Source organism: Amblyomma maculatum, chromosome 2 (assembly GCF_055883805.1).
Source record: "Amblyomma maculatum isolate TAMU_Amacu chromosome 2, ASM5588380v1, whole genome shotgun sequence".
NCBI lineage: Eukaryota > Metazoa > Arthropoda > Arachnida > Ixodida > Ixodidae > Amblyomma > Amblyomma maculatum.
The window spans coordinates 139,833,996-139,860,560 of record NC_139345.1 but is presented as its reverse complement, the minus strand read 5'-3'; the positions used below and the strand labels follow the sequence as shown (position 1 = coordinate 139,860,560).

The window sequence follows — 26,565 nt, the reverse complement described above, 5'->3', positions numbered from 1 at the left end:
TCAGAGACCTTTAATACCCACGATGTAATAACACCATCAAACGATCTTCTAATCAGCCTAATCGCACAGTGGAAACCTTTCCGCGCCATATCCTCCCGGATACTGCAATCATATTGAGCAGAAGATATATTGCAGCCGGCGGATATAACCGGAAGGTATCATCAAGGTATCATCACAATCGCCGAGAAGATAAAAATCAGACGGGCACAATAAAGCTTTGCCATTTTTCTGTCTCTTATACATCCGGTGACGTAAACCCCCTCAGCAGGTAGAAGAGAAGACCGCAAATGAATTCCCGGTTGCGGCAAGTGAAATATTACGGGATGATATCCGATTAAATCTTTTGCTAAATTCAAAAAGAAAAAGATAGTGAGTAGCAACACAAAAATAAAATATAAAAAAATATTAACGCCAGAGGCAAACAAGAAATAGCAAATGAGAGGACAGGAAAGTAAAAAAAAAATGTGTTATTACTTATGAAGGCGAAATAAAAAAAAGCACACCTGTAATAATGGATTATACTGAAAGTTAAGTACAAGAAAGTAATTGCAGGGGAGGAAATATTGTTATGCAGAAAAGAGTGAAACTGGGGGATTTATAAATGAATAATGAGAGAAAACACTAGAAGCCGAAAGGTTATCTTTTTTTTGACTGCTGCTAATATCATACACTCTGAATATAAATACCTTAAATATTTGCTATCTACTACAAAGTAGGCGACTATTTGTATAACAGCGGTGTCACTAGGCCCATATGTCAGGCTGAATTCATTACCAGTGGTAAGTTCCCTTTAACAGGTATTATCGTTGTTTCAGCCTGCAGGGTTTTGTAAGGAAATTGAGCTTGATAAAACCAATAATATTATTTACACTTGCCTTGAAGGGAACATTGAGAAATCCCCTCGGAGTAAACGAGGAATAAAAAATCAATCCAGCGGATTTAAAACATACATAATTTTGTTTAGAGATCTGTGTGGGTGATACTAATGCAACCAGTGACGTCTAGTTAGGCAACGCTAGTAGACATATTGTGTGTAAATAACTACAGCACTTTGTGTGAGGTTTAAAAACAGCGATCACAATTTTATTTTTGCAGTATCAGCGGTTCGTTATCATCAAAAGAGCGCGCTTACACCAAATGCAAAAGACGCACCGTAAGAACGTGATTGGTGTGACTTCTAAGCCTTCCTGAAGAGCGAAGAAGCACACCTTGCAGAAAGAAAGACGGAACATACAGTTTGATGACGATTGTTTCTGTAAAAGTTCGCTGTCACTTGCGGCGAATTTCCTGATGAGGGCTTGGACACAGAAAGTGCGTTCTCGTATGCCAAATCAGTACCTGAGGGAGTCCTCATATCTTGATAGAGGACCACTTTGAGAGCCTCTGTTCCGGGCCGGTGTTTCATCATCGAAACACGTGCTTACTCTATCGCTGTTCGCTCTGGAAAAGCGGCGAATGCGCTCTGGCGTTATACCTTACGATATAGGTTATCTGGAATCATAGTTGCAGCAAGCAAACGTGCGTGCATCGTTCGCAACCAATACACGGAATCCTCACGCTCCAGACGCACATTATATGCTTTTTTAAGTGAATATTTAGCAGCCTTCGGTACTCTATCGGCGCCTCGCGGCAGCCGATAGTCGTCCGATCAGCAAAAGGTGCGGTCCCGTGACGCTTGTGAGTACGCAAACAACGAGAAGCCAAACGCAGATAAAAAAGGACGTTGCATCGGTGGCGGAAACTTCCCTCGAGACCGTTCTATCTTGAAAAGGCGGGGCCGATAAGGGCTTACAACGACTACCTACCTGTCACTCGGCTTTCGACGCTATGGTATAAATGCACCGCGGAGCTGTGAGCATTGTAGTGCCGGCATTGATATTAGCTCCCATTCATACCCGGGGAAAGCGAGTAAGTATAGAAACGCTCATATGCGAAGACATTTCGTGCCTTTGTTTTAGAATTCTGGCCTACATAAGCAACGTACGTTACTTATGTCTTGCGTGCTGAGCTGGCACCATATTCGTTTGTGTCCGTTTTCTTTGGAGAGTTTCGTGAAATCCAAGAGCTAATTAACGTGGTTGCTGAAAGCATGATTCCAAATCCGAGCTTCTAAGGTAAAAGACATACTTCAGGAGCGACTAAAGCGAGGTCTTGAACCATAGATCGTTGTCGAACTGCTGATATGAATGGACGAGAATAGCTCTTCGAAGGTAGTAGGTGGTGTAACACTATGCCTCGTTTCGTGTGCTGCAAAATGCACGTGGCAGGGTTTGTAACATGTGATATACATAAAACAAAGAAGTCGTTCTTACTTAAAAGCTGGGTGTACGGGATTCATTTTTGTAAAACCATTTTAAGATACTAGTAATTACGCAGTGAATTAGATAGTATTCTTTGCCTACTACTCAAACCGATGGCTTTTTCAGGGCAAAAAAAGGCTTCACATTTGGATTATTCACTTTCGAACGCATGAACTTATTAGGCAGTAACTATTGCTGTCATTAACGTACGCGTTTTGATGCGCGAAGAGAAAATGGGGTCGGCTACTAGGACAAACACTGATTGGAGGAGCCTCGGGCCAGATTTGAAACACTCAGCATGTTATATATTGGGTCAATGCCTCCCCCTCTGTACAGAGCATATCTGTAGTTAAACAGATTTTCCCCGTTCCATCAAATTCATGTGAGCTTTGGCAGTCGAGCAACGAAGCCTCGAAGGGTTTCTTGGACACTGGTGGTGTGGTATATTGTGCAACAACTGCACTTTTCGGCACTACAAATATTTCAATAACACATACTGTTTTCTTCCCCACAGGACATTTTTCTGATGACAAAGATTAGATCCAGTGGCTAGAAGGGAGGGGAGGGGGACAGCCTCATCGCTCAACGCTAGCCACATTCAGCGTTTTAGCACCATATGTCATCTCCATACAGGGCATTGGTGTTTCTACATCAAGAATTTTTAATTGGTGTACAGCACATGGTCAAGCAAGAAGAAGGAAGACAAAAGTGCAAGGAAGATAAACACTGCAGGCAAAAAATATGTAGTAGCAGATTTGTACCCTTGTCGCCTCTGTCAGGTATGAAAAAAACAAGATTAGAAGCACCGCCAGCGGTGAAGAGCCAAAGAAGGCTTGAGGATCGAACGAGCGGTGTTTTTCCTGTCCTGAATGCACTGCGATGGCGGTAGTTTATCTGAGAGTTATCGGTGTAAGGAAAGCCTGCTTAGGCTATTTTTACTGCAGCTGCCTAGCCGATTAATCCGAAGAAAGTGCTAGTAAACGAGAGATTATGCTTGAAATGTCTAAGAAAAAAAAACGTGATTAGACGTTCACAGGTTTACCTGAGGGGCAGAAAGAAACGCGCCAGAGCCTAAAGGTATGCGCAGACGCTGTTTACATGCGGTTTATTATAACCGAATGCCGGCCAAGTGATCGCTTCTAAGTATGTACTCGTGAGCGCGTGCGTGTGCGAGAGCGCTGGTGGCGTGGCGAGATCTTGACGTCCGGCTCCCCAGGCGTTCGAACCGGAAAAACAAACAGTGGCTTGCGAGACGCCGAACAAAGTCGTCGTGCTTAAAATCGTCACCGTAGTTTTCATTTCATTTCGATGAATAAATTATTTATGTTTACCGAACCTTACTATGACCAAACTTACGAAAGGGTTATAGTACGTGTATACAACGTCAACACAGCAGCAACTATCTTTAATGGCATTGGTGCTTACCAGATGGTAATGCAAGGAATAAAAAGATTTCTTGAAATGTCTCATTCTCAAAAGAATTAGTATTAGCTGATGACATTTGCAGTAGCGTGTCTAATATGAATGTTGATATGCTGAAAATAAATGAATATATTTTTCAAATTTGCAAATAAGGCGCTGATGCAGCAGTATGACGGTTGGAATTAAAGGTGATTTTGCATTATGCTCGGATTTGAAGTCGAAATTTAGATGAATGCTCTCATTGAGAATGCTCCTATCAAAATGCAGAAACGACGAAGTCCCCAACCTATGACGAAAAACAAACCCAATACACGTCAAATGTCGTTTATTACGTGGTTTCATTTCATTGTTGACACGTGTTGTTCTTCGTCAGCTCCTAAGGTTTCACGTTTCAAGCAGAACGGCATATTGGGCTAGTTGATTATAATGCATAAATGTCTAAATAAATAGACATGGACAGAGAAAGGAACGAAGCAGTCGGATAGACTCTTCGGCGTGCAAATTTACGACGCGTCAGCTGCATTAGCGCCATTTGATATCTTCCGTTCTGTTCTGTGAATGTTCTACCATGCATTCAAGATATCTCAGTACAGCTAACCTATCCCCAAAAACGTATCGATGATTCTGTCTTGCGTCTATCGGCCAGTTTACGCCTATTTGTTCTCTAATATGAGTAGGGCGTAACTACCAAACTTAATGTTGTTTATACCTTATTGAATGTAACTTGAGATTAAATAATTGGGGCCTAAATATTCTTGCGTGCATTTTTAGGTCAAAAGCACTATGCCTTTGCAAAATATATAGGCAGTGTTTGGGACTGCTAATGTTTCATTATCGCTCAGCTCATTGCCCTAGTTAGATTGCCTAATATTGTGGTGGGTTTTATAAATCTTAATGGATGGAATGTGAGCTATCTTAAAATATCGGTGTCGCGTCTAATTAGAGCGCACGTGGTGGCCATGATCATTTGATAAACAGCTGCCTATTGTTCGACACTCAGGACTATTGTAGCCGAGACGCAATCCTGTTTTGCACCTGGACTTGTCGGATAAGCTCGGAATCAAATAGGTCATCGCGCTACCCTATTCGTGTTGCTATCGCCCCACGTCAATATTGAATGTAGGCCTCTGAACATATGCGGGTCACTTTGAAAACTTTTATAATGCCCACGTTCAATTTATATCATACATATTTTTTAGTGAAGCAATTTCTTGTTTTAATAAAAAAGTAGTTTTGGAAGAAAATATTGGTCATTAGTAATCACTGTTTTCACCTAAAGACAATTTATTGGATCATCGTGAAAGTTTTTCTCTCAATATTATTTCAGGCATAATGAAGATGAGGTCGTGGGTCTTCCTTCCTTGCCTTTTTGCGGCCGCCTGTGAGTTGCTCGTTTTTTTAAGCCTAATAATATGAAAGTTAAAACAGTGTTTACTATTTTATGAGGTGTATAATCCAGGGAAATTCATTTCTTACAGGCGGAGCGGCCATAAATACGTGAGTACACGTTTTCGGGGGGAATTTTATGGAGATTTTCTTAGACTTTTCTAGACTTATGGCGGGTTATGTAGGAGTTTAGGGTAAAAGTGTTTGATGACAATCGTTTGAACGAAACCATGATTTTCTTCCTGTTTACGATCGTGACTTCAGCATGCCTTGTATTAAGTGAGCTCATAATGCTTTCATTACTAATAATATAGGCTCCCAGTGTTTAACGATAACGTTCTGTGTGATACGGCAACTTTTCTGTTTACGATGACGACTTTATTTTGCCATTATAATAATGAAGGCCATAATTTTCTCTTAGACCTTTTAATTAAATATCTAAACAACACTTGGAAATAAGTGCTTTCAGAGAATTTTTTTTATTTTAATATCCACCATCGTTTCCTTATTTTTGCTAAGTAAATTTAGTTTAAAATATGGATGATGCTACAACGGGAAAGCTATTGAAATGGATTGGTGCACCCGCTGTGAAATCAGCACCAGTTCTGTATTCATAATGAACGCCAGCGTAAAGGGAAAAGAGAGATGGAAACGAGTGACTAGGACCAACGCTGAACTAGTCCAACTCTCAATATTGACAAAATCTAAGGCGGTCCTCACAAAGGGCCCACATTATTGATAAGGTGATCCCCACAGAAGGCGCATATTAAGAACGTTTACAAAGTTTTAATTCTTTCACTCGGTTAACTGGCTTTGCTAAGTATTCCGGAGGACAGGTTGAAATATATGCGCTCGGATATAATGCTTCATTTTCGATGAGAAGAGCACACATGGTTCGCTGCTATGGTAGCAAATTTTGAACGCCCACTACATTGTTGCGGAAGTAGTGAATGGGTCGTGAAACACCACAACATAAATGTTTGGTAAGCTGCTTATTTTTGGGACACAATTTTAGCATAATTGAATTGATTTGGCTGCCCTTTTCATCCTTGGAGAAAATAGTTGGAGAAAAAGTGAAAAGGACGAAAACGAATCTATCTTTAACACTATTTTCGCATTAATGTCCAAATTGTGTGCAAAAAGGATTTCAAAATATAAGAAGTGATAACGTATTCACTAAATATTTATTCAGCTAACGATCAGTTGTGCATATAGGTCTAGTTTGTTTTGTTGTTGTTGTTTCTTTAAACTGAGGAGCGCGTTTTATGAACGACGTTTATTTATTTGCGTGATTTATATTATCGCGTGCAGATTCTGATAAGTATATTCACAATTATATATTATGAAGACGCTCGAGTAAACGAAAGGTGTGATGTAAGTCATATTCGAGTGTATAAAAAAGACCGGGCGGGGATTTCGCCCTATGTGATAAAAGGGTAGATATTCCAATAATGAAGCGTTACGTCTGTACTCAACTGGGCATATTTTGATTTGGAATTCTTAATATTCAAACACGCGAAAAATACGCGACAAACACAGGGAAGACGACTGGACGAAGCGCCACTAGCAAGTAGCAGTAGAAAGTGGTTTTATTGAGTAAAATAACAATAAAGGAAGGAAAATATTTATGCCTGCCCCGGTATCTGCTGTTGAAATGAGCTGAAGCACCTGAACTGGGGCGGCGGAAATGAAGGGATAGTAAGGAGACAGGTAAGCGAAATATATACCTGTCTCCTTGCTATCCCTTTATTTCCGCCGCCACAGTTCAGGTGCTTTACTTCATTTCGATACCCATGGTTGGTTTCTAGGAGGTTACAAGGAGGTTACAAAACGAATCATTTATATGCTACTTAGAAAAATTCTTAGACAAATATAGGCTTAGGTATTTCTGCTATGCGACCTTCTCCGTCCCAGTAGTAATGACATAGCCTGCTTGTGGGGTTTAACAGAAAAGAAAACTTGCAGTGTGTCCCTATCACTAGTGCTAATTTGGTTAGCAAGAGTTGTTAAACAAAGGTGATTACATAAGGCCAGTGCAGCGGATTTCAATTTTGTACCTTTTACTCTTATAGAACAAAATTCTTTATATCGTCCTGAGTTGCTCCTACTAAAACCGTTATCGTCTGAGATAACTACAAAAGCGCGCTCCTTATCTGCTTTCAAGAGTTGCATTTGCTTATTCTTACAGTACGACGCGATAGCTCCAGTATACATTTCCTGGCACAGCATGGTCTTCAGATAACGAGAATTTGAAGGCTGTGAGCGCCTTTCAGTGGATGCATGTCTCGCTCCTCTGAAGTGGATTTTATTGCAATCCGCCGGTTGATAGCCAAAACTCATACGGCAGCACTTTTGGTGCTGCAGTACACTTCGGTTCTTTTCCGGGACAGACTTCATATTTTCAGTCAGTTGAATGTCACCCACTGTCACGAAACCACTTCCACCTTTCTTCCTCTTGTCATCCTTTTAGTTCCTTAGTAATACAGTGAGCATGCCTGCCCACAGGTGTTCGGTCATTTGAGAGGCCAGCTTACAGATGGAATGGAAGTTCTTTTCTGCAAGCCATGCATGCAGGAGCTTGTGCAAAACAGGCAACCCGCTGAAGGTCGTTAAAAGGTAGCATTCGTTTTAAAAGCTCGCACCTGAGGATTTTGCTAATCTTTTTTACTTGTCCCCAAGGATATGCCGTTTCGAACTATTGTGACTGAGAAGGGGGCGTGACAGAAACATCTCTCAGCCTATATTTGTCTAAGATGTTTTTGAGCTGCATAAAATGATCCGTTTTTGAGCAAACGATCGAGGGAAATTTCTAACCTCCTAGAAACCAACCCTGAGGTTGTAGTGTTCGTTCGTCCCGTGGTCTTCACTGTGTTTGTCCCGTATTTTTCCTGGCTTTAAAAATTAAGAATGCTGTGCAACCAACGCACCTTATAATAATTCTCTTTGTTTGGAAGCTGGTTTATAACGCGTCTAGGAAATAAGTCCAATGGAAAGAATAAAATATGTCTACATTGAAATTTTGAAATTGACTGAGAAAGAAAGGGTACAAAAGTTGCGGCAATAAACGTTTTAATGATGCGTCAAAATCAGACCTTGACGTTTCACAAACGTTTCCGTTCACTTTGTTTCAGGCCCTTTGACGACAGCTATGACGGTGAGAAACCATTTTTTTTTTTCAGGCTTTAGCTCTGCCATATGATTAGGCGCGTTAGCGCCATTAACACCGTACTTTCATTCCGCGATTTAGAAAAGATGCTTAGTGCTGACTACGCTTCGTGACAGCAGCTATTTGCTTACGGAGAGCTTTGTAAATAATCTGCAAATTTGACCTGTGTTGTAAAGAAGCGCTAGCAACAATGAAAGAAATAAAATGAAGACCATTCGTGGCCTATGCTTTGCGTGTTCACGGATCCTGCAGAGGGCCTAGGTTAGACCGTTCTGACGTCGAGTTTATTTTATTCATTTGCGTAATTTTACCACAAGTTTGTAGATTCTGTTTGTCAGTTACGGGTTACGGCGACCACAAGGGCTTTTCTCATGAAGCAGTCCTATATGTTATGCAGTAATAAAAATAGTCACTATAAATACTATATCTAATGTTATATACCGACAGAGCATTGTACGGTTTAAGCATGATGCTTACAGTGCGAGCTTGAACCCGTTCTTAATGAGGACAGCAGTAAACGCGACATCTTCGAAGACCAGTTTAGACAGTCACGTAAGCAAGGAAATGCCAGACAAGCTAACATTTAGCTGCCATTTGGTACTCTTGCTATCAGGAGTGCATCTTGACATTAGGTAATATGTGCGTGAGCTATTTAAATGCGCTGCAGCCGCGCTGTAAAACTATCCTGTCTATAGCCACTCATGGTGAATGATTTTGTACATCTTATGAACGTACGTAGCGGGCCAATTGAGAGATCTGCTGTCTGTTCCCTTTTTCATTAGCTGTAGAAACGGAAAATTCTCCCGATCAGACCTGATGAAGATTAAAAGCATCCATCTTGAGCGTGTCACTCCCTAGAGCTGCCGTAGCTACAAGCCGAGACATGAACTTTCATACGACACCATCAAAGTTCATTGCGACTTACCAAAATGTTATGGGAATGATTACGGGAATGATTGACTCCCGAACTTCTTTTGCTTTTGTAAAATAGATCTGATATCCAAAACTATGCCATACGGGAAAAAAGATCACTTATTCTCATGAACAAGGTACAAGTTATGTACATACGTGATTACATTCTTTATTTCTATGCCGCGACGGTACTTACTTCGGTAAATGAGTTGTTCACATTCATGCTTAGCCTTAGAAGATTGTACGCGGCTGCATTAGGAATCATTAACGTTATCCGATTTGTAGCGCTGTGTTCTGTGCTTTGAAGGACGCGAGTAGTGCTACAGTCGAGCTTGTTCCCAAGGGCGTACGCAAACAATCTGTTGTTTATATGGCACTCGGGCCTCAGAGATCGAAGCTGTGTGCATTAGGTGACATTAAGCTTCGTCTCTTCTTGCATTCGGCACCCTGACCAGACGACCCGACGAGCGAATACCGCCAGTGGGGCCAGTTCCCCTGGGAGCAGCCGGGGAATCCGCCGCCTATCTTCCCACCAGATGATTTCCTAATGCCCCGGAGCGGCCTGAGCAGAGAGCAAAAGAAGCTGTCGGAAGAATCCTCGATACCCTTGAGGTGAGGCCTAAATTATTCGCTATGACTGAGTCCTGATTGACTGCAGAAATCGACTTACAGGAATGGTTGTATTGGACAACATTGAATGACGTAGCTGATTATTTAGGAGCCAAACACATTTAGGAGACGTTTAGTCTTTCTCCGGAGCGGCCGCAGTTTCTCAGTGTTTATTTCAAAAGAGTACATGTCTATGGGGCCGTAACAGACCTGGATAGAACCTAACAATCACTTTTTGATTTTGCTCTGGGAATTAAGGTATACACAGAAGCGTTCTGCGAGGAGAACAAACCAATAGATATATTTATTAAAATATTATATTGTTATGGGGATGTACTTAATGTGACAGCACTGCAATGGGCTGAACTCGACGCTAAGACTTGAGTAGCCGTGCAGAATCCACTCTCTCAGCTTCGTCCTCTTTCTCAACGCTTCGTCGTGCCCGCGTTCCTCGATCGTCGTCTTTATCAGTGAGCACATCACTTTGGTCCCGCGTTTCCCGGTAACACTACCCCCCTCGGCAAAAGGCAACGTCCCGGTGCGTATTAGGCGTGCGGTGTGGAAAGGGAGTATTATGGCTTGAGGCGGGCGACATGTACGATTTCGGAAGTGGGTGTAGCAGTCGGTGACTTTGGGTGGAGCGGTGCAATCTCATAGGTCACGTCGGTCACTGGGCGTAGTACACGGTAAGGACCCGTGTAGTGGGGCAGAAGTTGTTAACACAACCCCACACGACGGCACGGAAGCCAGAGCAACACCAGAGATCCGGGAGGATAGTGCACATCGCGGTGGTGAGCGTCGTAGCGGCGTTTTTGAGCTTAATGAGAGACGGTGAGAATGTGACGAGCAATCTGGCGAGCAGCGTCGGCTCGGGCGATGGTATCGCGGGCATAGGTTGTGATGGGACCAGCGGCGGGAAGCAAAGTGTCGAAGGGCAGTAAGGGGTCTCTTCCAAAGAGAAGATAGAATGGAGAGTACCCAGCAGTGTCATCACGCGACGAATTATATGCAAAGGTGACAAATGGCAGACTAATATCCCAGTCGCGATGACTGTCGGATACGTACATTGCGAGCATGTCGGTGAGTGTGCGGTTAATACGCTCCGTAAGGCCGTTCGTCTGAGGGTGGTACACAGTGGTGTACTTGTGCCGAACGGAGCAAGAACGAAGTATTTCCTCAACAACTCGGGAAAGGAAACAGCGGCCACGGTCGGTAAGTAGTTGACGGGGAGCACCATGGTGAAGTATGACGTCGTATAAAAGGAAGTCAGCAAAGTCTGTGGCGCAGCTGGTTGGAATGGCACGAGTGATCACGTACCGCGTGGCATAATCGGTGGCCACAGCGATCCATTTGTTTCCTGACAAGGACTCGGGGAAGGGCCCTAGGAGGTCAAGGCCAACACGAGAAAATGGCTCAGTCGGGATAGCAATCGGCTGCAGGTGTCCAGGTGGTAGCACAGGGGGTTTCTTCCGGCGTTGACAGAGGTCGCAAGCGGCTACATAACGTTGGACAGTATGCTGCAACTTAACAATGCATATGTTTTTCAGCATATGTTCTTGCCCTTTATTGCTGAACGCTGGATTGCTGGTACTTTTTTTGCGCGACAATCCATGTGCATGGTAGCAAAGTACTGAGGTTCCTGAGCTACTTAAAGGCCTCAGGTAATGAAATTTACTTCCTATGTATTCTTGAAAGTGGACAGCATAGTCAACTTTTTTTTTTTTAGAAAATGTTTATTACACATTTTTTGGTATGTTATCAAGTTTCAAACAAGAGTTCTATTCATATAGCTCTTAGTAAAGACTCAATAAGAAGTTCTATTTCTGCGGGCGCTTTAGTAGATATGTTAGCGATCATCGATTACGTGTACTAAATTAAACGAAGCAGTTTGCTAGACTGTATCCACTTGCAAATCAAGTGCGCAAACTCATGGGATTCTTCTTCTTCTTCTCCTACCTTAATAAATGGCACATAACCATGAATAGGGATTGGCCAGGGTTCGTTGTGGACTGCCAAATATCCTACAAATACTGAATTAGTCTATTAAATATTTATGAACTAAACAAAAACCTAAAGTTTAGGATCACAGAATTGCATAAACAAACTACGGAAGAAAAATTTAGAATTTTTTTAATGAATTAGCAAAGGAATCTGTCCGTAGCTGTGATCTTATGTAAATACTGACAAATTTGAAGCCACAACAATCATTTCCGACTCGCACAGAAGAAGAGTAGGAGCGGGACCGACAACGTAGATACCAATTGTGGTATTGAAATTTCTAAATATACCCTCCTCATGGGTTTACCGGGTGCTGAAGAGGAAGAAAAACATGGCCTCTGCACTGAACGGGGAGAGAAATTGCTCCACCAGAATAATACCACAACATCGAACATATGATTGCACAACAACAACTGCGGATTTCCACCCAATAGTAATCGAAAAAATGTTATCACTGATCTGTCTGCATCAGCTGTCTTCATTAGTTCATTGGTAAGGGAAACACTTTAGGTACACGTTTGCACTCAGACAATGGTAAATTTTATTCGTATATCATGTTTTAAAGATCCCCCATTAGAAATTGTGTTTCAAAATATTGAAACTGCAAACGCATGTATGCAACGGAAAAGCTCATTTTGAAGTAATACCCCACGAAGAAATGTGTGAAATGCTGACACCGACAAATGCACCTTGTGGCTCTGTACTCAGGCCTGCTCTGCCCGTTTGACGTGAAACATTTTCTTTATCTTCATGCAGCACTGTGATCACTCCCAGCTAATAATCAAACATCACCGTCAACATCGTATAATCATACAACTACAATGCATCAAGCTTAAAGTGATTGAAATGGATCGATGCTTAACATTATTTAGTTGCGTTGCGGTGAGTTTCGTACTTTTGCAGTGACTCATTCACAGGATCATTTCTCTAGATTGGGTTTCGTGATCAGCGCAGATTTTATATTATTTCGCTGCCATTTTAAGGGTGCCCCCAAAGCGCTATGACTAGTTGCTAGCACGAAGTCATTCGGACATTGAATTTCATTTGCTACCAAGATGCCTGATTACTCTTCAACAGTTTACCATAGTACTTGACAGTGGTTTGTTCATTTTTGCGAAATATTATCCTGCATTTTAAGGAGTGAGAACCTGCAATTGTTTACTCTGAACATTGGTATTACAAGAAAGTGAATAGCCTTCAGGCATAAACAGATTTACTCTGAACATTGTTATTACAAGAAAGTCAATAGCCTTCAGGCATAGACAAGTAACAATCCACTTCCACTTTTTTAATCTAAGGGAAAATTAGCAGCGAGGTTAGCATAAACGACGATTGATTCCTGGATTAGCCTTTAATGAATGTCTTTTTTCTCTATTTCAGAGAACTCTTCAAGGAATACGTAGGTAAGGAAAAAAGGTTTTCTTTCAAGAATTGATCTAGAGACAATACATAAATGTGCGACACGTATTTACACACATGCAGAATTTATAAAGGATGGCACTGATTCCGACATCCTGTACTATGATTATCACTTTTCCTACTAGTATAAACGTTTACCCACATCACACTTTTTCCAACGCAGCGCTTATCTACAGACTGGGCTTTGTTTGTGGCGTATCTTTCTCGACACCAGAAAGGCTTTTATGGGCTAGCAATAAATGCATTGACATATGGCATAAAGAGCTAATGGCGTTCATTCACATCCAGATACAAAAAACTAGTTGGAGCGGCATGTCAGTTAATTTAAAGTTTTAGAGACATAGAGTATATGTAACTTTTAAAGTCAATAAGGAAATGTGTGCAAAAGAAGTTTTCAATACAGACAATTATGGCGTACACGTAGAAAAGCTAAGTGATAAAGCTGCTACTATCGGTGTTATTTTAAAGCATGTTTGTGTGTATAACGCTACTCTGAGTATGACTTCTTCCGATAACAACAGTTGTAAGGGCCTTCTTGCAAGCCGGTTCAAGTAACACTCGTATTTATAGTTTCCGCCTTCGATTGGCTACAAGTGTGTTCGGAAAACCAGAAAGGTTTTCACTTTTGGAGTTCAATTGGGGGTTGCGCTTTGCTATAGTGAAAGTGGACAATCTAAATCAAGGTATCTTTGCTGCACGTGTTTTTTGTTACAGATGTCAAACCCTCACACAAGCCGGCGTTTATTTGTATATTGCTACTTCGACGTAATACTTAAGTGTCTCGAATAGACTAATCTCTACTTGAAAGACAAATTCCGTCTCATATCACGTAATTGCTTCAAAGAAGTTAAAAGGTTCTTTCAACGTTGTACCGAAACGTCTGTGCTCAACTAGGAAATGCAACAGCTTATATGGCATTTGTCCGAAAAGGAAGATGAATAGTGTTTTAGAATGTGCCTGTGGAGATAATGTCGTTTGTGTGCAGATGGGATTAGCCATAAAGTGGTCTGCGTGCGTTACTTATTCCAGTGGAGGCATTTTTACTACTATGCCAGAAGGGACAGTGCGTTCTCTTATATTACAGTATCCTTATCCTAAGCTACACTCCGTTCTGGATAGCTCAGAGCGCAGGATATGAGAGACCTCATCCAATAGAGTACTGATTCAGCTTAGGTTCTATACTATAGGGTTTTATACTTGTCCCCAAATCGTTTCCACATGTTAAGAAAAAGATATGACCGATAATGGTGAGCAGAGGGTTGGTGAATAATACCCTTGTTGAGAAATATGCTTTAGGCTGAGTTGATGAGGAGAAGATATAAGACAACCCCTAGCACGACAAGCGCTGTAGAACTCAAGAAGGAATTGCAGAGCCGGCCGAGGTGAAAGAAGGTGCACCTAGTCAAACGTGGTTTTGCTTTGGAAAGCTCTCGCATTGTTAGGCAGCCGCTAGAATTAGATATTATCGAGCTTCCTGGCAAAAGTTTACATTTCTTTTATCAGCTACATCAACTTGAGATCAGAGCCCCTGGAACCAGTCTATAAATCCTCCCATTTACATTCTGTTTCAAATCAGGGATAAGACGCAAAATATATTTCCAGACGCTCTATAATGGACTTAGATATAAATTAAGGAAAGGTGATGGTTGGCAGAAGTAGAAATATTAGAGCGACTTTTGTGCGGCATTTTAAGTCGGAACATCCGGTATCCTCGAGTTAAGCGCTACAATCGACGTTAGCGTGACTCCTCGTTTCCGCTGTATTAGCAATAAGTGTAAGCATGCGGGTGGAGGTCTTGGCACTCTTGAGGGTTTCTGAAAAAAATCACAAAAGGTCATGGATACGATAGAAACGAAATAAGTTAGAGATATCTTCAATGCCATGAATTTGTGAAAATTCGAAACTTATTAGATATTAGGAAAACAAATGTTACGTACGTCTTAAATCGCGTGATATGGTGGCAGTGGAGCATGAAAAAAAAAACATGCCACTGTGCAAAAGCTGATGATTTAGTTCACATGAGATTGCCGTAAAATGAAAGAAAAAAGCTGCTTTTTTCAACACTTTCTTGGTGAACAGCTTGCCTGCCGGTTTCTTTTTTTGTTGGAAAAAGGGGCATGAGGGGGGGGGGGGGGGGGGAGGGGTGTAGCGCCGGCAGACGTTTGACTATTGTACCAGGAATATTCATTTGAGCTTTAAAAGTTAATCTGTGGATACGATTTTCTGCATTTGTTTTCAGTCCTTTGCCTTCTAACCCATCAAACGGCTCTAGTAAATTGGAAGGCGACAAAGTATCAATGGCTTTATGTCGACGCATCAAAAGCAATACCAGGTGTTCAAGCTTATTTTGAAGCTATCCGCCGTGCCAACCAGAACTGCTGAGTTTTGCTTCATGTCGTACAAATCAATTGCCAGCCTGACTACACTCACTGGAACGCACTACACGCTCTCATTATCCCTCCAGTTAAACCGGTCCTCTTCCAGTTGCATCCATTTGATCCCTGGAAAGTTCCTAACCTCATCTGCGTACGCAACGTTCTGCCACCCCCTGGTGCGCTTGCTATCCAATGAAATTTACTCTGTTGCCCTTAGCGAGCATGCGTTACCTTGCCATCGGATTACATGACCTATCCATTTTAAGTTCTTCTTGATGTTTACAAAAATTTCATGAACTCACGTTTCTTTCCTGACTCATTTGCAATGCTTCCTGTCTCTTCGCGTTAAAACTATCTGTTTGTTTTCCATAGCTCAGTGTGTGTTTTTGAAATCCTACACTGTAAATTAATTTGCCCAATTGAATAGTGCCTGGGATAGCAGGCCGAATAATAGATTAACCAAGCTTCTTTCCTTGAGGGTGTTACTATCTCAACAATAAAAGAAGTTGTACTCAAGCTGATGGGCGGTGTCTGACCAAGGCCATTATTCGTTATGTCGTCAATACAGGACTCCCTATAATAACAGCGTACATTTGATTTGCGGTTTTTAAAGCAGACCACTGCAAGATGTAAACTTAGTCTCGTGTTACTGAAATACTTATTTCCTGTGCCCTGCGCTTGCTATTGCAGTTTATAGAAGCAACTGTAAAAATGAAGACAGTTACCTATTAACCAGAATTACGGCTGAAGAATAATATCTGGGACATTCGGCATATACCTCTGCACTCGGCCCTTTTTTAGATTCTCGTCACTGAAGCCTGATTGGCATAGTTGCGTCTACTCTGAGGGCATCACTGAAAAGGACCTACCCATATCTTTTAGGCGAAAGCGTTTATAACAGGCGTTGCAAGGATTCAGAATACTAAGTTTTGTGAGCGGGAATTCGGGAGTCTGCAGAAGAGACTTTTGGTGTAGCTGAAGAAGCCCAAGATTACAGAGAGTTCTGACTCATTCATGAGTTGCCTACCCATTAGGAAAAAATAGAAAAACATTTCTGGTGTCACAACAGGCCTAGGCTGTTTTCAGGCTTTGTTTAGCCACATTAGAATTTTTATATTTTACAACCTGCGCCTTCTTACGCCTTTTTACACTGGTTTTAGAGCATTTATAAACAAGATTCTTTAGAAGTAAAAGTTAAGTTGATCGACAGTGAGCACTTCATATGGCTGCTTGTCTCCTCATCGCGGTCTCCGCTGTTGATTATGCTGAATGTGGTATCACTACCAACGAACTCATTTGGAACGTTGAACGAATTTTGCTCATTTCTTCAACTGGCTAAACGGGAGCTGCCATAAAATGTAATTGAAGAATTCAGAGTCACTTTTAATCGGTGCAGATTGACTACAGCACAAATGGTACGTCGTGAGCGTCTGTCCGTATACTCCTTTTGTACTTTACAGGCGACGAGACCGGCGAGTATCGCATCTGGGGTAAATTTCCATGGGAGCGTCCTCAGAACCCGCCACCTTTTGTGCCACCTAGTGACATGATGGCTTTTTCACAAATCGGCCGTTGGTGGAACCAGGATTACTTGCAAGGGAAACCTGAGAAGGGCGGCGTCAGGTACGTGTTGGGCGCGGCTGCTTTTTTTACCCCTTGGAGTTCTGTGCACGCGATTGAGCTACAGCAACCCCTTCGAAAATATTGTTAGCGGATATTTAGAGTTGTTGACAGTGCAAAGAATATCGCAAAAGAAGGTTATACAAATTATCTTTTTAAGTGTGACGTTTTCTCAATTTTTTTGAACACCGTCAGTTAGCGAGTAGTTGTCAAGACAGTGTATTTGTGCTTTTGTGTATTTTGGTCATAGCAATTTGGTAAGTAGGCACATCAGGTTCTTATCTACTCGCTATGTAGACAGAGCATCAATAACGCCATGGATTAGTTTCTTTACTATTCGGGATTGTAAAAGACAGTTCAACGTACCCATCGAGAGGGTTTATACAATCGTTAAGTTCGGCGCCCTTATGAATTGTGGGCATTCTTTAGCCAATGTTGATCCACCGTTCTTTGAGTAATCGCACACAGTAGTGTCTGTGCCCTTAAACCATTGTCGTCAACAGTCTTTAGAAACTGTATTAACACCTTACTGGCTCTATCAGTATTGTACGTACTTTTAATCTGTATGGGCATGTGTAAATACGAAGTTCATACACAGTTACTTTTGTGTATTTAGATCAGTTCATATAAAGTTAGTACATAGCAAGTTGTTAGGTAAATATACTTCTGTGTATATACTCCTGTCAATATACAGTAGGTGCGTAGCCAGGGCTCTGTTTCGATTTCGGAAAACCTTCCGTAAGTTTTTGAACACGTTCTTTCGGCCTTTTTTGCAACTTTCTTGATGTATGCCGTATAAAGCTCCCGAAAATTATGTCTGGTTATACTTACCACTCACACACAGCTATTACAATATATTGAGGTAATTTGGCATGTCGGAAAAAATTGGCATGTTGGCATGTCAGGTCGAAATTATATAGTCCCAATTAACTGACCAAGTGCATGCGGTTCATTGCAACTCATATTTAAATTACGTTATTTATTATGAATACATCTGTTAAAAAAGGAAATAGAAAAGAACAATTGATACGATCAACTTGCATGAATTATAGATAAAAACGTATAATGTTATATTTTGAAAAATTTACCTGGTTACAATTTCGCTCTTTCTTCATCGCGAATTTCTTCGTCAAGCGTACGGTCTTATTGATGACGCACTGAGTCCTTTTATCGAGCTCGCTAACACCATTAAAGACAAAAAACATCACAAATAGAAGATAAACGCGGACAACGCGGCGTCAACCACCGCGCTACCGACTTTACTGCAGTGGCGAAAGCGCGCTTTGGGGTGTTGTCGGGTTACGTCGCCGAAGGCTCTCTAAGAAGCGCACGCCCTGGACGATCGGATCCACGTAGCTCAGAAGCTATATGGGCGGGACTTTAGCATTATTTAATGACATACACACAATGATAGTATATGCACATGTACAGTAAACTAGCGAACGAGCTCCCACCCCCCTCTCCGCCCCGCTTCCTTTTTCACGTGCTGGGCACAAGCTCACCCCGATAAACAGTTTTCATTGAAAGTTTTCTTTATTTAGGCTTGCACGTGGGTCTTCATTACAATGTGTTGATGTTCGACAAGTCAGAAGTGACTGATATAGCAGAAAAAAAATGTGATCGAGCAGGCGGTACATGGTAAATGTAGGCTCGATAAATTGCTTGCTGGTACAGGGCGAGCTGTGATTTTGCATTGGAAGCAGACCAGGACCTAGGCGGGTTTGTTATTAGTTGAAAAACTTAAGTTTACACATAATGATATATTTGCGCTGCCTTTATGGCGGAACCACGAAGGCAAAGGCACTGGAGAAGATGCCGCTATATAATTTCGATAATCTTAAGCGTAGCCCTCCTTGCGAGGGAGTCTGTACATATCGTAATATGAAATTTCGGCCTAATGACTGTCATGATTTAGCATGTCTAGTAGATCAGTGCGCTGAATTTTGCGTCAAGTTGCTTTCCTGAGCACTTTAAGATAACAGTTTTCGAAAATAGACGAAGGAATAGATATAGTCTGCAGGCTAGGATACTCTGCGCTGCAGATGAAATGTGGAGGCTTTCTGTAACAAACCTTAATCAAAATCTAGCTTTGTGTTTATTTTTCAGTAATGTTTTCAAACCGTAGGATGGAGAAGGACCCGACTATGAATATTTTAATCCCCGTGAATGAAATCTATACCTATAGATGGAATATACGTTGATATCTAAATACATTTTAGAGAAATCAGACGCTCCATCCAGTCGCTTCAGTAAAAGATTGTCGGCTTTATTTTGTGCCTTGTTTTGAGATCTCAAATTGATTCAGTCTATGCGTACCACCCTATGGAAGGGCTCCGGAACTTTCGGTCGCTTTGGTTCATTAACATGCAAAAATATACGAGCGTTTTTTTTTTCCTCCTTGATCGAAAACAAGCCGCCAAGACCGCTATATTATCACGTATCCCAAGGTTCAACTATCTAGCGCCCTAACACGAGAGCCACAGCCAAGGAAACTATATTTTCCGCTTTCATATTGCGTTAAATAGAAAGTCTTACTCACTAAAGTATTAAAAACCTAGCATTCACTGTATTGGAATGCAGGTCTGAAGAATTCCCTGAGTAGTCGGTTTGGCGATAGTACCAGTAAATAAAGTAAGCACTAAGAACAAAAAATCGTATTGTACTCCCAATAGGTGCTGAATATATTTAAGAAAGCGATGTCTTCATCCTCTGAGAGCACCATTTGCGGAAGTTTTAAATCAGGATTCAGTGCTGAATCTACTGTACTGCATGTGAGAAAGCGTATTATTCATTTCATGATAGTTTTACGCAGTCGAAATAGTCATTTTCGCCTACTAATGCATTTGCTGGCGACAGTACGTTTTAGAGGAAATTGTTTGAGAAGTCCGGATAGTAGAAATTTCGGCCCGTGTCCGAGATTGCAGCCGTTGCATAACACAAGCGTTTTCAGGCTAACATTTCTAAGCTGTGTTAGAAAAATTGATTGGCCGCTATAGATTAATTACGGCGTTTTTATTCTTTTTATTCTGTTACCTCTTGCTCCCTGGCTTTAAGATAATTTTGGTTTCAAATTTAGATCACACCGTCCGAAATATATACACTACAAAACTGCTTATGCCATACCAGAACGGCCTATTTTAGGCAAAGAAAAAAATGGAAGTGAATATTGAATACACAAAACGCAGTCGCAAATGCACGAAACTGTGATGCCACATTTTGTAATAGTACGAAGTTCAGCACACCTTACGTTTTAGATTAACTTCAATTTTCAGTTAATTCCACAGCCACTGTTTTATTAAGCAATGTTTACTATTTCCGCTCCAGGGGTGGGTGACTGAGTGAATCACTTCATGAATAGGTTAGAGGCGGGTCAAAGAAATAGTTGAGAAGTTCTAGGAGAATTGTGGTAAATTGTTGAATTGGTGGGTCTAAATCCATTCATTCGCGTTCTCATGATTAGCAGAACGTGTAAAGGAAAGCCCTGAGTGTAACACAAACAAAAGACATAACGAAAGTTTGGCAGACAATACCATAGCGCCAGCGCCATCATGCGTCTTGGTGCCATCAATATGCTGACTGCTGCAAAGGAAGAGAATTGAGGGTGGTCTAAAGATAGGAATTGCATAGCAGCTTCTGTAAATCTGACCGTCGCATTGTGTCCGGTTGAAATGAATAGCCGCTTTTACAACTCGTCTAGAAATGAGCAAGCTATGTTGGATTTGCCCTACATTGTCAGGTAATGCCCGGTATTCGCGTACGTGCTAGAATTCACATCAGAATAAATCACGCCTAATTGCAAATCAGCCACTGAAACGCTAAAACAAAATAACAGTGTCGCTGAAACAAGCATCACAAGAACATCGACTATCCGCGTAGCACACATTCTCTGAGATACATTGTCGTAGACTATAGGGGGCCAGGGATGTAATGATTGTTGGATTCGGTTTCAGTAGACTATGTATCGTTCCAACAACCTAGAAAAGAATTTTATACATGTTCATGCGCATTCATTGAAATACAGGCCTGTAATCTTGACTTTGTCAGGTGTGAAACTTAACCCTGGCGGTGTCTAATGGTTCACATCGAGTTTAAAAAATGCCACATTTTGTACCTTCAAAAAAGAGCAGTTTATTCACGCGGAGATAGAGAAGGCGGGCCACCGATAAGATTTCCCAAGTACCACAGAGTGGGCTATGAATGAGGTTTTGTGCTAGGCCCACTGGGGCGGCCCAAACTTGCCTCATGCGGGATTTACAACTTGTGCTAGATGTCCGACGTGAACTGCCCAAGCTTGCCACCACCATTCCCAATTCGTACCCATGTGGGCAGCCCAAATAGGGCTGCCCGCGTTCGGCTCAAATAGCCGAATGTGGGCAGCTTACCAACATCACTATATGGCCCTAATTTTCTGCAAGCGGGTGCCACTTTATTGATCAACATTTTAATGCTCATGTCGCTTAATCCCTATAATACCCATTTTTACCGGCGCGGGTTTTAGAGGCGGGCCCAAATTGAGCTCGCCCATGTGTTGTCTTCGTGGATTGATCACGGAATTTTCGGGGATGCCCAAGTCTCATGAACCGTCATGTGTGAAACATTCGTCACTATTTCTTTACCTGGTATTCTATTCCCAGCACCATAAGATAAATTTATTCCTAACACTGTAATAATATGGGCTAAGCCACACTGCCTCCCCTATAAGTGTTTGCACGTAAATTTATTTCGGTGCTCTTTTTCTGATAATAATGGCATGCGGAATATTCGGAGGTGGTTAATACATACTCGTAATGTGGAACAGTTGCTGCTGCATATGTTCTACCAATATTGCATAACTGAATGCCCTCGAATGCCCCTTAAGGGGCCCATGTAGGCAACGCTCACGCATGCCCGTTTTTAGCACCGCCACGGCCCATGAGGGACCTGTTAGGCTTTTGAGAGGGCAGCTATATTCAGGCTAGCCCAGGATTTTTATAAATAAAGCCCAAATTTGTTTTGCATCTGTCCCATAATGCTCTACAAGGGATCGTGGAGGGAAAGATGTATTATTGGCTAAGTTAGCCCCTGCCACGTCCGCATGATACGAGAATGGGAAAAAGAAGGTATAAGCCCAATTTGTGCTTGCCCACGTGATATCTAAATGGGACCCTCATGGGAATCATTAAGATTGCCCGATCCCAACTCGCCCCGTATTGTGTGCTATTTCAGAATGGCGAAAAGGGAAAAGAAAGGAAGAGGCACATGCGTGGAGGTTGTGGTGATGTCGTAACACAGCAAAAATTTCTGGGTTATCCGGACAGTAGCGCTGTTCACGCAGACGGTGGCTGGCAGTCGTCCCGCGTAGAGTCGATATGACACAGGCAGCTCAAAGTTTGTTAAAAAATTTGTCGCGATTGTGCACAGACAGCATACAAAGATCAAAAGAAGCGCTCTTAGAGCAAACACACGTGTTCTGGCTCCCCATCTTGGCTTGTCTTGCATAAACACTTCAAGACAATTGTCGTACCCCAGTACTCTTCAGTGAGTTTTGCCGTGGTGCTTAGGGTATAGTCTGCACGGAGAAATGACGAGAGTATAATGTATGACTAGCTTTCAGGAAATGAATTTTCACATTTTTAAACAATCCTTTACTGCCATTAAGACGGTCTCGATACCTTTTTTTTTTTGCTGCAGCATTACATATACCAAAAAATATATTTTGAAATCTCCAAAATGAAAATAACAGCGACAGTGTGCTAATTTGTTTCGAAATTTTTCCTGCTCTACTTGTATGTTTAAAGAAGATTTTGTGTTATTTTTACAGTGACTACATGAAGTTTTAGCTTCCTGTCTATATCCAAAAGGTGCCCTTATTCGGCAGATGTAATTTTATTTTAGAGATGACTCGGAATGATGGATAGTATTTTGTTGTGATTAAAAAAAATGTGTTCGCATTTACTGTCATTTTGCAGGTACTCAGCGCAAGATGACGACGGTGAGTCTATCAGCTATATCTATATTCTTGACACTCTCTCTTCGCGCAAAAGAAAACCGTTCAACGTCTGTTAAAAATGGTGGAAACACAGAGGGAAAGACGGCAGAACAGACGTGAATGAATGCCTGCAAGTGCGTTCATACACTATTAGGCTTATGGCCTGAAACCGCAATTTTGCTGGTCGCATAAGCAAACTGCAGTGCAAAAAAATGCCTTTCTATGCAAAAAAAAAGTAACAGCATTCTAATGTTTTTCATCAGTAAGGAAAGGGGCGGGGACTGATGAGGGTTTTCATGATAGTGTTAAGCTCTTTCTTACTTAATAGCCTGCCGTTCTTTGCTTTTGAAGCAGGAGACATAGACGTCCGCTAGCAGCGATTCTTGGTTTCCAATGACTTTCCGAACAAAGGCAGGGTGGAATACGAATTATGAAGGAACCGTTAATGGACGCTTGCTATGTAGTTATATGGCATGTGTGATTATTATGCACAAGTATTTGAAACTGGAATAATTCAATGCGGATGTTTTGGTGTTTTCCTGCTCTAAATGCTTCCTGCGTGCGCGATGAGTACGTGTTCTATGATTTCACAGAACTGACAGACGTGGGTACATAGTTTTCTCACAATTGCCTGGTCGTGCAAAAACAAAGGTTACTGCATAATTGTATACCTTTGGTTTCGGTTCTCCGCTGAAAGTAGTTAGCTAAGACGTCATTCGTTAGCTCAATTTAAGTCACGCATAAGTAAAGGCAGAGTACATGCAACAAACTTTACAACTGGTCTTTTGAAGACCACAAATTTAGCGCATATCAAACTCTCAGTTCCATCCTTACGTAGAATGTAACGTGACAATGCTAAATTGGTGTAATTTTTATTCTTTTTGACTATTCCCTTTGATGCCGCTTAGGTGCTTTTAAGATGATTTGGAACTTGGATTGTCGGTGGATCTTTCGACAAAACGGCAGATATTTACTTAAACCGAAAATGTTTTTAGGATATTAGAGCTGCCCGGCTCAAAGTTGTCGTACGCACATTCACTAGCTACTTTGAAAGCAATGAATAAGACGAGAAATAAATTGGACAGAAAAAGCAGCGTTGCAAAGGTGAATGCATTGGTTTTCGTGAGAACCATTATACTCCTATTTCAAGAACACCTATCAAATATAAAAAAAAACCGATTTAGCGTACGTAAGTGTTTAAAGTACTGCCTATCGTACAGCTTTCAATCATTGTAAGCGTTCTGTCTCATTTTTCTTTAGATGAGTACGCAGCAGAGAAGACTAGAGAAAGACATGCCTCTCGGAAGGACCGCAAGTTCTCCAGGGTCGCCCGATCTGTTTGGAATGGCAAACCCTGGGAGAAACCTTGGAACCCTCCCCCTTTCCTGCCAGACCGCTATCCTGGACACGCTTAACTCGGCTGACTAGTTCCTAGAAAACACCGCTTTTAACCAGCGTTCTAAGACCTCAACCAAACTGCCTTCCATTTTGTCAAAGGAACCAAATGACCCTCCATGAAGCACTATACTGGGCCCTGGAATCTGCACTTTCGTTTACTTATTAAGCGTTGAAACGTGTTGCTATGCCATCGCGACCACGACTGAATGGCAAATAAAGCCTGAGAGTAACGCGAGTTCTCAGTTTAAAATGCCAATCTTTCGAATCACAATAAACATGTTTGATTCCAAAGTCTCGATTTGACTACGGTTGTTGAGGTCTTGTGCTTGAAATCATAAATAACTATAAGAGTAGTCAAATGACGCCAGGCATGGCATAATGCTTCATTGATGATGTTAGTACAGATTTGGCTACACTATTCCCACACACCTAAAAAAGCGACCGAAGGTTTCTTTTGGCTAGAATTTAAAGAAAAGACAATTTAAAGCCTTTCATTTGATGGCTTGTTCTTCTGAAGAAATTCCTTTCCGCTGAATTATTATGACTGCAGTCTCTGACCACTGACTGTGTGCCAGTGAACGTAACCTTGTATAAGGATGTATATCAATAAAAGCATCGGCCTTTGTCTTACGACGGTTTGCTTCAATAGAGCCCAACGGGATGCAAAGACGTAGGACACCAAGAGCCTAATGAGACTTGCTATGCGCCATAGGGTCCATGACGAAGAAAGTGTACTCAGCAAGCTGATAGTTTCTGTGCACTGGCTAAACAGTTTAAATAGTTTACACATAGAAATCGCCACCCTACCATCCAGAACGAACGTTTTAGCGGAAAGTAGAAATCCGTGCATAAGGTTAAATGTGCGGCACGCATAGCCTGATATTGTTTAGTCGCAATTGATTTATAATTGAGTTATAGATCAATTCGCTCTCGCCCTACCATCTGATCTGCTGACCGTCCTGGTTAGCTCAGTCGGTAGAGCGACTGCCCCGGAAAGGCGGTGGTGCCGGGTTCGATTCCCGGATCAGGACGAATTTTTCTTTAACTACGAAGTTTCTGAGAAAGCTGTATAGCTTTCCTTTGTAGCCGTATGGCTGCGCTTGGGTGGATGCAATGAGTAATTACTCCCTTATTACAAATCTACTCCACCTTGGGGGATTCCCCTAAATATTTGACCAAGAATTTATTATGTAGTCGAAAACGTTTATGTGAAAATGTTTAAGGTGGCATTGTTCGGAGTTCGAATAAAGGCTTGAAGTCGAACGGAATAAGTCGGATAAGCCGCATGACCTAGCAAGAGGTTTGTGAACGTCCATCGTGCCATCGAAAATCACAGGGGCGTTATATGGGCGAAAAGGCATGAAGTTGTACTGGGAGATGCCGGAAGGGATCACAAGGGAAGGGCAAAGTATTTATGCGGCGGAACTGTAAGCATTTCGACACTGATTATGAAATAAGGACGAATTTAAGGTGATTTGTGCGGGGAGCCCGCGGATTTTCATTGTGCAAAGAATGAGATCTTGCTGCTTTGATTTTCGTTTTCCTCTACGGTGACAACATGGCCGGAAGTCGTTGCTTATAACTTATTGCGGTCGAAGTTATGTTCCACCCACCATACACAGTTCACGATCTAAGCATTCAGCCTAAAGAGAAGCAAAAGCTCAACACGCACACTGTAAGAGGGAAGCGGATGGAATTCCACCTAGTTGATTCATCGCTGGAAACAGGCCTGTATCTGAGAAACGAGCGCTTGTAGCTACACTTGGTGCGGAACATTTATCCAGCTGCTATGAGCGGATATCTCGAGAGTCCGCCTATCAAACATGGGAACATCTGAATTTCGAGATGGTCTCGACGGAATAGGCGGCAAGTTGCGGCTTCCTCCCATTCGAGTTTCTCTAGACGGTACGAAATACTGTAATAGAGGTGGGCAGACCACTGTGAAGCGGCATATGTAGCCATGTAGAAAGCTCTTCTTGGTTAAGAGCTGTT

The 26,565-nt window shown here is 41.9% G+C and overlaps 1 protein-coding gene across 1 annotated transcript; it reads left to right on the top strand.

Annotated features, from left to right (window-relative positions):
• The first annotated feature begins 1,790 nt into the window (after positions 1–1,790).
• LOC146200074 (uncharacterized) lies at positions 1,791–25,203 on the top strand. Its single transcript, XM_084595338.1, has 9 exons — positions 1,791–1,908; positions 5,050–5,103; positions 5,201–5,219; positions 8,240–8,262; positions 9,642–9,798; positions 13,174–13,196; positions 17,048–17,210; positions 23,156–23,178; positions 24,436–25,203. Exons 2-9 carry the CDS (start codon positions 5,055–5,057, stop codon positions 24,588–24,590), a joined length of 612 nt encoding a protein of 203 aa, XP_084451464.1. The 5' UTR covers positions 1,791–1,908; positions 5,050–5,054; the 3' UTR covers positions 24,591–25,203.
• The last annotated feature ends 1,362 nt before the right edge of the window (positions 25,204–26,565 follow it).